The sequence below is a fragment of the Clupea harengus genome, chromosome 12, assembly GCF_900700415.2.
Source record: "Clupea harengus chromosome 12, Ch_v2.0.2, whole genome shotgun sequence".
NCBI lineage: Eukaryota > Metazoa > Chordata > Actinopteri > Clupeiformes > Clupeidae > Clupea > Clupea harengus.
Genome location: NC_045163.1, coordinates 25,435,980 through 25,449,622, shown reverse-complemented (window position 1 = coordinate 25,449,622; position 13,643 = coordinate 25,435,980). Strand labels below are relative to the sequence as shown.

Genomic DNA, 13,643 nt, shown 5'->3' with positions numbered 1-13,643 from the left:
CCTGCAATGATGTAGTACGTACCTCTCACAGGAAGATGGCAGTGTAGAGCCACAATCTAAATGTGTCTGACGTTTACTGAGACATCCAATTTCAGCAACACTGAGGCACTGATGCTTGCATATACTTACACCTCTGGAACTACTGTCATCAGGCTTTCATAGTCGTGTGTGGGATACGACCGTATTTATTTCTGCTTGAAAAAATATATATAACTTAATAGAGTGAACAGATAGAGCTGTGTTTTGAGGTTAGGTACATTTTGAACACAAAAGTTAAAGCAGTTGTCAGCAGCTCACCCTAGTAGCCAATATGGGATACAATTTAACATGTACAGCTATGTAGAACACTTTATTGAAATTCAAAGTGCATTTCTTGTTGTTGATGTCAGTAGCAGTGTTGGCAACTGTCCAAACCTTGAGTGGGATTGGAAAAAGCATGCAGATGTCCCCTACAGTCCGAATGTCAATGCTGCCCATCTCGTTTAGTATTTCAGCAGTGTAGCACTGTTCGATATAAGGTAGATGTCGGCACGTGCTTGACGCACTATATTCGTGTGTGTTTGCACGCATGTCAGCATTAATATGAACGGGTGCGTACTAAACGAGACTACACTGTAGTACCACTGCACGCATGTTTTAGCAGCACATATTCGCTACGTTTGCCACGTGCTGGCTGAGTCATGGCTCCCCGTCACGACCCGGAGCGATCAGCTGAGCGCTGCCCGTGTGTTCCCCACGCGTGACGTGGGATTGCAAGTGAGGCAGCATTCAGCGACTCAATCATTTTACATTCATGTGCAACTCCATCATCGATTTAGGCCCAGTGCCTGGTATTGGGCTTTGTAGCCTATCGTGCACGTGGCACCCAGCTGTTAGGTAATGCGTAACTAATAGGCAGGCTTATTTCAGTTTTTTTTTTGGTTAAATCTTTTGGGATATAATGTGGAATACCCAAATTCTACGGAATCCCATAAGGGTCATGGCGTTGATTGTTTGCTGCGCTGTTTTTGTGTTCCCTCGCGATATTTTGCGTTTTCTCGGAATACTTTTCGGTTCCCACGCAAGTTGTTTTGCGCTACCTCGAGAGTATTGCTAGATAAATTAAATGTATTGCGAGGCAATGCAAAAGTATGGGAAATGCAAATATTGCTCATTAAAAAATCATTACCATGACCCTTAAGTGGCTCCATAAAATTCAGCAGACTATTTGTTATAAATAACAGCCACGTGATGTACAAAATGTAATGGGAATGCCAGAGAGACAGCCCTGCCATAATTTATTGTAATCAGTTTATACACTTATGTTCTATCTTTGGCTCAGGGGAGGAGAATGCTCCCGGGCTGGAGGGGCTTCGTGTGACATTCACGCAATACGTGTGCAGATGGGCTCATCTCCTACTGAGTTTCACTAAATCATCGCTGATTTCTTGCCTCCACAACCAGCACGACCACTGGCCTGACTCGAATCCAGCTTTTTACAAAGCATTGCTGTGAACCGATCTTCTTGACTCTAATCAAGGGAATCATCTTCATCATCAGCATCATCATCATCGTCCTCTCATACTGTGGGCCCAGCTGCACACTCTTGGGGCTTCGTTCTGCGGGACCGTTAAAGATTTACATGCTGACGTAGGATTAAACCCCCATTACGGCTACACATCTAGCTTATCACTGGGCCGCCAGTCACTAAAATATATTTTTGACCTACTGATAACCTGCGATCATTTTAACCACAGAACAAAGACAGCGGTTCAGTAGGGGTGATCTGCAAGTACACTGGAAGACTGGTTTCACTGTGTGATCATTACTGACTTAAATATATTATAGATTTAAATACTACATTTTATACTACATACATACATTTAAAATTGTAAGTATAAATATATTCACACTGGTATCCCTGTGTGTCCCCAGTCATGTCACGTTTCACTTCTTTTGATCTCGTTCATCACAGGGGCCTATCCATCCATATAACACACTGTATAGTTTTGTTCATAAGAACTGTCAACAAAACACACTCACAATTTTTAGTATAAATACTATATTTCTTTTATTTAAATATTTTACAACTTTTGAAAACATATTTACAGAAACTATTCTTGCATTGTCACACTGTACACACAAAAAGTGTAGTTCTCATTCGAAAACAAGCATCTGCTTGGAGACTGAGAGACGACTCATCTTGACTGCAAAAGCACCATCAAAGACAGAAAAACAGAAAGACAGACAGACAGACAGACAGACAGACAGACAGACAACAGTGTGTGGGACCAGGTCCTGACAAGACAAGCCAACTCTGCCATACAAAGCCTCTTGACCAGGATAGTCTCGGTTAATGTTTCCTTAAGGCAAGTCCTGGTTGTATAAGTACGCCGTCCCCAGCCATCACAATGGAACAAGTACTTCGGAAACAATGGGGGGGATTGGGGTTTAATAAAACACCATTTAGCAGAGCTTAATACCAGTTATTCCGTATTCAGCTGCTAAAGGTCTCAGCTGAGGAAAATCCGGTTTTTAAGAACCATGATGCCATTTTTGAGGACTCCTTTAATTCTGTGAAGATGTAGCAGAGGCTCTGTAGCATTGAGATGGGTGAGACTAGCAGCAACAGATACAGAGCTGTGTAGCATTGAGATGGGGGAGACTACCAGCAACAGATACAGAAGTGAGCCAACGTATAACCAGCCCAGACAAACATCATGCAACGAGAGAGGATGATTTACCAAGATTGAGAAGAAAAAAAAACACACACCCAAACACACAAGTGTATTGTTACATCTATGGTATTGTCATGCCAACCATTAAACTGTCTGCTTGCTTGATTTGTTTTCCATGTGCTTGTACATATATTCACAGACAGTACAGCGATGCCATGTTTTTCTCACATAACAGCAACTCACATTTCCAAGACAACAGGGACTGTCATTTTGAAAGATGCCTTGGACATGCTGGTTGTAATGGCTTTCCTACTTTGGTTTTCTTTAAAGAATCATGGCCTGCAATGAGGTTAAACACACCTTCTGGCGCACACACGCGCACACACGGGCACACACACAGTTATAGTGGTCAGGGGACCTGGTCAACAGAGCCGTACACATGTAAGTCACCACTTTTCTGGTCAGAACTGTGTTTGAGGCACATGGACGAGGATCTGGTCGCTATTGTTTTTTTTTTTTTACCATTTCCCCCTTAAAACCATTATACATACAGTCTAATTTAGCCTCTCTGTCCACTTTACACACACACACACACACACACACACACACACAGACACACAGTTGCTGAATCAGATTACTTAGTGGCAAATAAATCAGCTAAGCATACAACCAAATGACTTGTGGTTGCCATGTTGTGTGACAATACTGCTTTGTGTTTCCCAAAAGATATGTGGACTCCATCTTGGACATGCTTACATTCTAACTTGAGCTTAAATGGCAAGAACAGTTGGGAGAGAAATGTGCAGAACCCACTGAATACAGTAACAGTCAGATGGAGCTCCAGTGGTAATGACAGACCCTTCTCCCCCTTAAACACACACACACACACACACACACACACACACACACACACACACACACACACACACACACACACAGGCGCACATACAGAATTATTTAACAACCAAGATGACCCACATAAATAATCCACAGACCCACTTGTAGTTTCATGTAAAAAGCAGCATGTGAACTTTCTCTAGAATGAGCCTAGAGCAGAAAAAAATAAAATAACAAAAATAATTGTTAAACGTCCCTTCAACACAAACATCACTCTCTCGCGGAGCAGGTGTTGTTTAGCCGTCCGAAAAAAGGAAACTGGCTGCACGTGCACGTGACCCGAGCCGAACATCCAAAAAGAAGCATACATCTACCACACTTTCTGTTTTAAGGAAGTACACTACGAAATACAAAAATAAAACCTCTGACTTTCAATCCATGGCAGACTTTTTTGAATTTCTTTTTTATTCCCTCCCGGAGACCAGCTTCACCCCTTGTGCGTTTGTGTAACCTGATCAAGAAGAGGGGCAGGGCAGTAGAAACACAACATCTGACTGGCAACTTTAAAAGACTAAGATGCCGTATGCAACCCCCATACACTTCCCCAAGCACAAACGTCCCTGTGTATGTGTCTGGTAGGGCTGACGCCTCCCCTCTTCCCAATGCAAACTCCGGCACCGGCACTGAAACACCCGGCCCACTGTCCAACCACTCGAACCCTGAACTACAACATTCACACACTAAATGCAGAAAGTACATTTTTTTTTTTAATGGAAACGGCCCTTTAACCAGAAGAGGCTCAAATCAAAGCAGTGGACTCAGGCCTTCGCTTCGACTACATTAAACCCACAAATGCGCCCTACACCTGCCAACCTTCTGTGCGCCATCTCCCCTAAGCACCAGTGGCGCCCTCACCCAGACTAACTACGGGTGGCACTGCCTCACACAAACACTCCCATTAGCCACAGGCAGTAATGCCCTGGACATACACATCGACCAAATGGACCCAGGCATCTAAACAATCTAGAACATCAACATCCCAGCACGAGAGACAACGGACATCCTTCATTTTCCTTCTCCAACAAACAAAAGGCATTTAGCCACATATTACTGCACCAACCGCCCCCCCCCCCCCCCCTCCCCCTCCCCCTCCTCCTACCACACGACACCCAACTCATATGGTGACAATAAAGCTCCTTTTTGTCTGATTATGACCCAGTTCCATTCCCAGAGCCGCACCATAGACACACACACACACACACACACCTCACAGATCATGAGTCGCATCGAGGACAGCTGCCCCTCCTCCTCTTCCTCCCCTTCTTCGTCTTTTGTTTTGATGTTTTCAGTGTTGACCTGGTGACAAAATGATGATCTATGTGCCAGTTAGTCTCACAGCCCATGTCTGCATTGCCTGGTGCCGGGTGGGAAGACTTCAAATGCAGAGGCTATTTCTTTGTGTGGTGCGGTGTGTGTGTGTGTGTGTGTGTGTGTGTGTGTGTGTGTGTGTGTGTGTGTGTGTGTGTGTGTGTGTGTGTGTGTGTTAGTGAGATGACCACCAGAATGACTCCAGATAGAGTAGTGCAAGAGAGGGGGGGCAGGGGGTGGTTGTCTTGGCCGCGGCGTGGGGGTTCAGAAGAGCGGGGGGGCGGTCGGAAGACTCGGGCCTTGAGGTGGAGCAGCACCATAGAATTCCACGAAGAAACAAACACACACACACAGACAGACACACGCCGCACACACACACACACACACACACACCCGCGCCACACACAAGCTCAGTCAGTGTACTCCGCCACTATAGAGAGGAGCACCGTGATGTCATCTGGCTTTCCTCCTGCAGAAAAACACCAGGCCAAAATAGGAATTAATATGCATGTACATAAATCACATTTATTTACACACACACACACACACACACACACACACACACACACACACACACACACACACACACACACACACACACACACACACACACACACACACACACACACACACACACACACACACACACGCTTATATTAAATGAACACTCCCTAGGAACTGAACCTGTAACCTTAAATTGCTGTTGTTCTCTCATTCAGTTGAACTACGTAGTATAAGTGCCGCATGAGAGCCCTGTTACAGGTCAGACTGAATAAGGTCACCAGAGAGTGGCTGACTCAGCTGGAGGTCGTCCTAACAGCGTGGGCTCCAGGAGGAGGCAGGGGCCAACTTACCTCGTACATTCAGGCCGTTGTCACAGGCAAACTGGGCGAAGGGCGACATGTAGTTGGGGTCATAGGCCAGCTCGTGTGCCTGCTCAGCAATGCTGCGTGCAGTCTGCTGGATGCTGTCGTAGTTGCTGTTCTGCAAAGGAGAAATAAGTGGGTTATACAAAGCAGCGCTTGTAATCATTTACAGGTTATCATTGGGTGCCAAATTTCAGTCTGAGTCTCTGTGTGTGTATGTGTGAGTGGTTGTGTTTCCCTTGCATGCATAGAAATGGTCACTTGAATGCATTTATATAATGTCGACTACTGTGTGTGTGTGTGTGTGTGTGTGTGGGGTGTACACTACAGATCAACTTAACAGGCAGCCATGCATTTTTAAGGCGTGCATGCTGAATGTTGAGTGTTAAGTGTATGTGGCATTGGAGACGCTGCTCTCACCTTGAGCTTCTTGAATGCATCTATATACTATGTGTGTGTGTGTGTGTGTGTGTGTGTGTGTGTGTGTGTGTGTGTGTGTGTGTGTGTGTGTGTGTTTGTCTGCGTCATTGGACACGCTGCTTTCACCTTGAGCTTCTTTATACTATCTGTGTGTGTGTGTGTGTGTGTGTGTGTGTCATTGGAGACGCTGCTCTCACCTTGAGCTTCTTGAGTTCTTGAAGAATCATGTAGTCAGGCATGTTGTCAAAGAGCCCGTCAGTGGCCGTCAGGATGATGTCACCCAGCTGGACGTCGAAAGATGAGCTGTCTGCCGCCTCGGGACTACGGAGAAATCAGAGGATTTGTTTCACTATTTGCGTCATTTTATTATTTAGTTAATGTATTCTTCTTTTAAATCTATTTTCATTTCTTTAAGCCTTTGTTTGTCTTTGGAAGGTTGATTTGGCAGGCTAAAAGAAAGCACTAAAACCCTGTGTTGGATGCACAGTTGAACACACACACACACTCTGACAATGAAGCCAGATCTCCCTTAGAGCTGCTCAAAGGCACCGCATGAGTAAGTGTTCAGATAGCATGATGACATACACCAATGTCAACTCCTATTTTCTGTTTTATATCTGATTCGCTCCCTTGAGTAGGGTGTTAGAACATCTTTAAATGTGACATTTGCAGCCCTGTTGTGAAAATAGGTGATCATGCCACAAACTCAGACTGCACTTAAGGCGGGGGACTGACAGGTGGCGCCAGTGCTCTCTGAGGAGTTGAGCAAATGGCCTTTTGGGGCTGAGTGGACAGAAAAAGACTATGGCTGCGTTCGGAGAGTCTTAGGAAAAAGACAACCTCGACGCTAAGAGAATCGGTCTGCACTTACACTAGGACACTAATTAGGCGAAGTCGGATGTTATTTGACGTGGGTCATGTTGGAAAGTGGGTTGTTGATTCATAAGCAAAAAAAGACCAGCCTGAGTCTTTCTTAAATCCACGAAAAGTTAAAAAACAACAATAAAACATGTAACTCCTTCGGACATAGCAGAGAATTGCTTGTTACCTCTGGCTTTCACTACGGTACATGCCAGTAACTGAATCATCTGTGAGATGTTTGGAGGAAGGAGTGTGGGGGTGTATGGGCCCAGGAGTTGGAAAGTTGGAAGGGTCACAGTGTCGGGGTTGGAGGGGGGAGGCGGTGAGGGATCATGTGTGAGCGGAGAGCTGAGATGTCTGGATCTGGGCCCGGTTGAAGCCCCTGGACGACACCCAAAGGCCACAGTCCAGACCCTGGAGGACAGCCATCGGCGTGCCGCCACGACACCGGCTGTAATTCAGTCTAATCTCTCACCCGTACACCTCACGCCCACACACACACACACACGCGCCCACACACACACACACGCGCCCACACGTGGGCCGGTTCTCAAAACGGATACCTACTTTCCAGTCATGGAACATACTTAACCGCCGCCAATGTCACAAGTAATTCCAATCCGAATCCCAAGTACGCAAACACAAGCATTTGAGAAGAATTTCCAAATGAAATCCTGGCATGCCTATTAGATTGCGAGAGCCCAGAGGTCAAGTATGCAGTCTAAACTAGAAGCAGTACTTGCATCCTGTTTGCCCAACTTTCATTTCTTCTGAGGAGAGAAAAACACATCAAGTAGTGTAGGACCTGTCCAGGAACGGGCGAGTATCCAGGGATCTGTGACTACATATAGGACCCATGCAGTTATTCAGTGTGTTTACATGATGGTATAATTCGAATCTTTGCTTAGTCGGACTATGCTTTCTTTCGACTAAAGTCACGCGTGCCTCGCGGGCACAATACCAAATTTCATCATATTTGATAGAATGAAGGACATATTAGTTGTGAATAGTATCACCGAGTTTGATAGGTATTGGTCAGGTAATAGCCGAGTGACAGCTGATTTGCTTTCTGATTTGACAGTACTAATTCGTGGTTTTTTTCAGCGCCAGATAACTGAACACAACTAAAGTCACGCGTGCCTTGCGGGCACAATACCAAATTTCATCATATTTGATAGAATGAAGGACATATTAGTTGTGAATAGTATCACCGAGTTTGATAGGTATTGGTCAGGTAATAGCCGAGTGACAGCTGATTTGCTTTCTGATTTACCAGTACTTATTCGTGGTTTTTTTCAGCGCCAGATAACTGAACACAACTAAACTCACGCGTGCCTCGCATATAACGCATATAACGCATATAACTTTTCCTAGGCAATATTTGTTAACTTAGCCTACTCTGGTTTTGAATATGGGGTAGGCTACCACTCATGCGAAGGAAATCACCGGCAGATTGTCGCAGGACATTACGCAGATCTTGTCAAGCACTGACAAAGCATGCATGCGTTGGCAATCATACAAACATTTTTGTATCATCGCGATGCAAATGCATGTGTGTATAATAATATTCTGAATTCAAGTTAATGCTTGTGAAATAAAGGCATTTATATGTTTATGATTGTGTGATTCATTGGGATGTGCATGTGGGCAATAGTGGTTCACGTTGCTGTACTCACAATTTCGGAACAGCGGGCTGTCGGAAAAATGGGCTTTCGGAACATTGCCATGGAACCTTGGTCAGGTAATAGCCGAGTGACAGCTGATTTGACAGTACTGCTGTTGTTTTAAGCAAATAAAATGTGGAACGTCCTTATACGTGTTTAAGGAGGGGTTGTAAAGGTGCTCATATCTTCGGACCTCTTCTGTTATGTTTGTTCATAATCAACAAGATTAAGCTTGTGAGACAGTCTGCAGGATATTCATAAAAAACCGTGTCATTAGTATGAACAGTTGAGACAACTTATCCCTCTTTCGTCTTCCGGGTCACGACCTGGCAGGGAGAGAGGGAGCATGCGCAAAGACGCAAAGTCCAGTTCCTTATCCAATTCACCGTTACATGCCGCAATAGTCGAACTATCAACTGGATCGGATCGAGTTATCCAGGGGTGTTAGTCCGACTATGTGCGGTCCGACTACGATCCGACTAAGGTGCTTACATGAAACGGATAATGCGATTTCAGTCCGACTAAGGCAGTTATTCGAATCTATGTAACCACGGTCAGTTATTGTGTAGTGTAGCGAGGGACCAAATAGGTGTCACCAAAGCACGCTTCGAAAAAAAGGACTGCTTGATTGAAGGTGTCTCATGAGGCTGATAGAACAGAATGGTTAAGTGTCCTTCAGAGGTTGAGCGACCAACATGACACAAAAAATGATCTGCAGTTAATTTAGAAAGTGCACAGAAAGCTCCAATTGTCGAGCACTTTCAACTTTAAAAGAAAAAAAAGTGGAAAACAAAGGATGGGATTGGCTGTGCTGTCCCCCTAGAGCCCACCCTCTGCCTGTGATTGGCTGACTGTGCTGTCCCTCTAGAGCCCACCCTCTGCCTGTGATTGGCTGACTGTGCTGTCCCTCTAGAGCCCACCCTCTGTCTGTGATTGGCTGACTGTGCTGTCCCTCTAGAGCCCACCCTCTGTCTGTGATTGGAGCACTGCATCCATCCCTCTGTGTTTGTGTGTGCGCATGTGTGTGTGTCTGTGTGAGCGTGAGCGTGTGTGTGTGTGTGTGTGTGTGTGTGTGTGTGTGTGTGTGTGTGTGTGTGTGTGTGTGTGTTGGCAAGCCCTGGAGACTGAGGGGCTGGCGTCACATGGCCCTGGCTACTCCTCAATAGTTTTCCATAAAAAAAAACACTGGAGCTTCCAAACACATGGGGGGCGCACGGACAAGGAGGGAAAAGGAGAGCAAGGAGAGAGAGTGGGGGAGAAGAGGAGAGCAAGGAGTAGGGGGAGTAAGGAGAGAGGGAGGGAGAGGGGGAGTAAGGAGAGAGGGAGGGGGAGAAGAGGAGAGAGAGTGGGGGAGGGGGAGTAAAGAAGAGCAAGGAGTAGGGGGAGTAAAGAGAGAGGGAGGGGGAGAAGAGGAGAGAAAGGAGAGAGGGAGGGGGAGTAAGGAGAGAGGGAGGGAGAGTAAGGAGAGAGAGTGGGGGAGAAGAGGAGAGAGAGTGGGGGAGAAAGGAGAGAGGGAGGGAGAGGGGGAGGGAGGGAGAGGGGGAGAAAGGAGAGAGGGAGGGAGGGGGAGTAAGGAGAGAGGGAGGGGGAGGGGGAGGGGGAGTAAGGAGAAGTTAGCCGTGTGAATGTTTCAGTATCAAGTGTTCCACTCCCCACAAGGTCAAGCAACACAAGCGTGGACAAAGAGTGAGATTTACTAGCAAGAGACACGCAATGGGAGCGATCCTGACTCCTGTCCAACACCAATCCCTTGCCATGATTCACTGCTAAATCTAAATGTGTGGCACAGTCCTTTACAAACCCAACGGAGCAGATACGGATATGTAAAGCTATTTTACCTTTATATTCACCATTACAATGAATACGTGTTTACAAAAGCTTTCTCCAAAAGATAATTAGTCAGAATTCTTAATGTGTGACCTGAGAAGTCTGACGCAAGGAGTTTGAGTGTAAGACGTTGTAAACCGCTTCAAATAAACAGCAAATTCAGTTGTAACGGTTAAAACAGCTGAATGCAGGGTTCAAAAGGGGCCACTAACAGACCATTTGGGACACCTGGCAAAACACACGCACACACACACACACACACACACACCATTTGGTCGAGCCTCACCTGTCACTCAGAACCACACCCTCAGCTCCGGGCGGTGCTATGGACAGCTGGAAGGGCGTGTTGAAGTAGTGCTGCTGCTCGTCCGAGCGGTGCACCACCTCCCCCCCGCGCACCACCAGGAAGCCCGAGTCGCCAAGGTTACAGGTGTGAAGACGATGCCTCTGCTGGTCCAGCACCACGATGCAGGCTGTGCTGCTCCCTGTAAAGAGGGGAGGAGAGAGAGAGAGAGAGAGAGAGAGCGAGAGAGCGAGAGAGCGAGAGAGAGAGTGTGTGAGTTGATGAGGCCCAATGAAGGGACAAATTATCTTACAATGTTTGTCACTTTGTCAGTTTAATGCAGCATTAAACTGACAGAGGGGAGGCCAGGGCTGTCACAACAAGACAAACCGTCCTCCCACATAATAGCGGGCCCGATCCCCTTCCCTCCCTGCCTGCCACACGGCCAACCTTCCAAGCAGGCCAACGGTCACCGACTGACCTTTCAGCGCAACGGGCCGCCAAAAATAAACGAGGCCGGTCTTTCGGCGCAAACAACCCGGTTACAAGGCTGGCATGGGTATCATGGAAAACGGCCGTGCCGTCAGACTCGAGAGAGAAATTCCACCTCCTCTCCTGGAGCGACTCCACATGTGTCCGAGCCCGCTGGGACTGACCGGCACAGGTCGTTTCAGTTAATGGTCGTGTTCTTATGTGTGTGTGTGTGTGTGTGTGTGTGTGTGTGTGTGTGTGTGTGTGTGTGTGTGTGTGTGTGTAAAGGGAGATGGGCACAGGCTGACGAGGGCACCTGAGATGCTTTCGTTTGACTTCATTTTAGGCTCCAGAGCCACACGGAAGCAAGCGGGGGGAAAGGCCTGCTGTGAGGAGAGAAGGACACGCTGCAGGAGGGGGTAGGGATGTCCTCACGACAGGCTGCCTGTGACTCATCCTGCAGCTGCTAGAGGCTCTGTTTGTTTATTTATTTATTTATTGTGTGTGTATGTGTGTGTGGGTGTGCGCGCATAAGTTGACATGTCTGTATGGTCTACTAGGTTCTTCAGGTTTCTTAAAAAACAGCTGTGTTTGTGTGTAGACAAGTGTAGGTGTGTGTGTGTGTGTGTGTGTGTGTGTGTGTAGAGAAGTGTAGTGTAGTTGTGGTTTGAAATGCCGACCTCCAGAAAGGAGTGTGTGAGCTACAGTGCTCAGAAAGCAAGGTCATCTTTGCTCGAGAGAAAGGCAGCATGCTTCAGACAGGCAGAGAAATGGTGTTATGGTGTGTGACTGTGCATAGCTTCCTTCTTATGCCACAGCTCAAAGTTTCCAAAAGCAGAGGTTTTGGGTCTGAGAGTGTTGTGGGTCTGCGAGTGTCGTGGGTCTGCGAGTGTCGTGGGTCTGAGAGTGTCGTGGGTCTGAGAGTGTCGTGGGTCTGAGAGTGTTGTGTTGTGGGTCTGCGAGTGTCGTGGGTCTGCGAGTGTCGTGGGTCTGAGAGTGTCGTGGGTCTGAGAGTGTCGTGGGTCTGAGAGTGTCGTGGGTCTGAGAGTGTCGTGGGTCTGAGAGTGTCGTGGGTCTGATAGTGTTGTGTGTCTGAGAGTGTCGTGGGTCTGAGAGTGTCGTGGGTCTGAGAGTGTCATGGGTCTGAGAGTGTTGTGTGTCTGAGAGTGGTGTGGGTCTGAGAGTGGTGTGGGTCTGAGAGTGTCGTGGGTCTGAGGGTGTTGTGTGTCAGAGTGTGTCGTGGGTCTGAGAGTGTTGTGTCGTGGGTCTGAGAGTGTTGTGTTGTGGGTCTGAGAGTGGTATGGGTCTCAAGTGTGTACGAATCTCTCCAGGCAAGGAGACTGGATCTGTCTGCAGCTCACTGTGGCAAACAGCAAGTGACTCACTGAACAGGAGCCCCTGCAGCGTCTGCATCTGCGTCTCTGTGTGTGCGCCCGCCCGCCCGCCCGCCCGCCCGCCCGCCCGCGTGTGTGTCTGTGTCTGTCTGTCTGTGTCTGTCTGTGTCTGTCTGTGTCTGTCTGTGTCTGTGTCTGTCTGTGTCTGTCTGTGTGTCTGTGTGCGACTCACCAAGCAGGGGCACTTTGTTCTGCAGCAGCTCGTAGTAGGCGGAGTTGAGGATGCCCACCGGGTTGCTGGGGGTGAAGCGGCCCTCCCTCACCAGCCGCTCGCACGTCTTCATGAGGGTGGCGGAGAACTGGGACGGGTCCACCCCGTAGTCCCTCCAGCCCCCGACGCCGTCTGCCACTCCTGAGGGAAGAACGGAGACAGCCAGCGCATGGATGAGCGGTCGTTGTTATTGGCCTGCTCTGTTCCCGCTGCCGACGCGTGTAGCCTCTAAATGTATCGATTTAGAATTCACTTATGTATGGTTTCTCCATTCCAGCATAGGGCACTTCTGGTAGACAAATCACCACGGGAACAGAGGTGGGCACCAATCACATGTTTGTGGTATTTATGCCAGCGTGCCTCTGGCTGATCTGTGCATACGCAGGAGGTCTTTGCCTGCTTTAGAACAACATTTTGGCTCACCATTTGCCCCGACCACTCCACCTCAACGCTTTTGAGATATGTGAACACCTCAGAGATAGTCCTGTATTAACAGCAAGTACTTCACTCCCACACTCGAAAGGCCTGGACCTGACCAGCAGTGCGCTGATAAGACCACAGTTCACCCTGCATGCTTCCCAAGATTGGAAAAGCAGCAGCTGTTCTTGATGAATGCCAGTGACCTCCGTGGGAACTACAGAGCCAACTATAGCCCAATCGCTGGCCTCAGCTGACTGCGTGGGGGGGCGGGGTGGGGATGGGGGGGGGTCAGCTGTGTCATATTGTGACTGGGACAGCCACTACTGGAGTGAACACAAGGGGAGGGGTCGGTTCTCTGGTCCTG

At 47.8% G+C, this 13,643-nt stretch overlaps 1 protein-coding gene across 1 annotated transcript; it reads right to left on the bottom strand.

Moving 5' to 3' along the window:
• Positions 1–4,821: 4,821 nt before the first annotated feature.
• LOC105909313 (protein phosphatase PTC7 homolog) lies at positions 4,822–13,046 on the bottom strand (the record flags this gene model as incomplete). Its single annotated transcript, XM_031578452.1, has 5 exons — positions 4,822–5,331; positions 5,717–5,846; positions 6,346–6,469; positions 10,787–10,985; positions 12,821–13,046. Coding segments are annotated over 5 exons (738 nt in total), but the record flags the coding sequence as incomplete, so codon positions are not given.
• Positions 13,047–13,643: the final 597 nt, after the last annotated feature.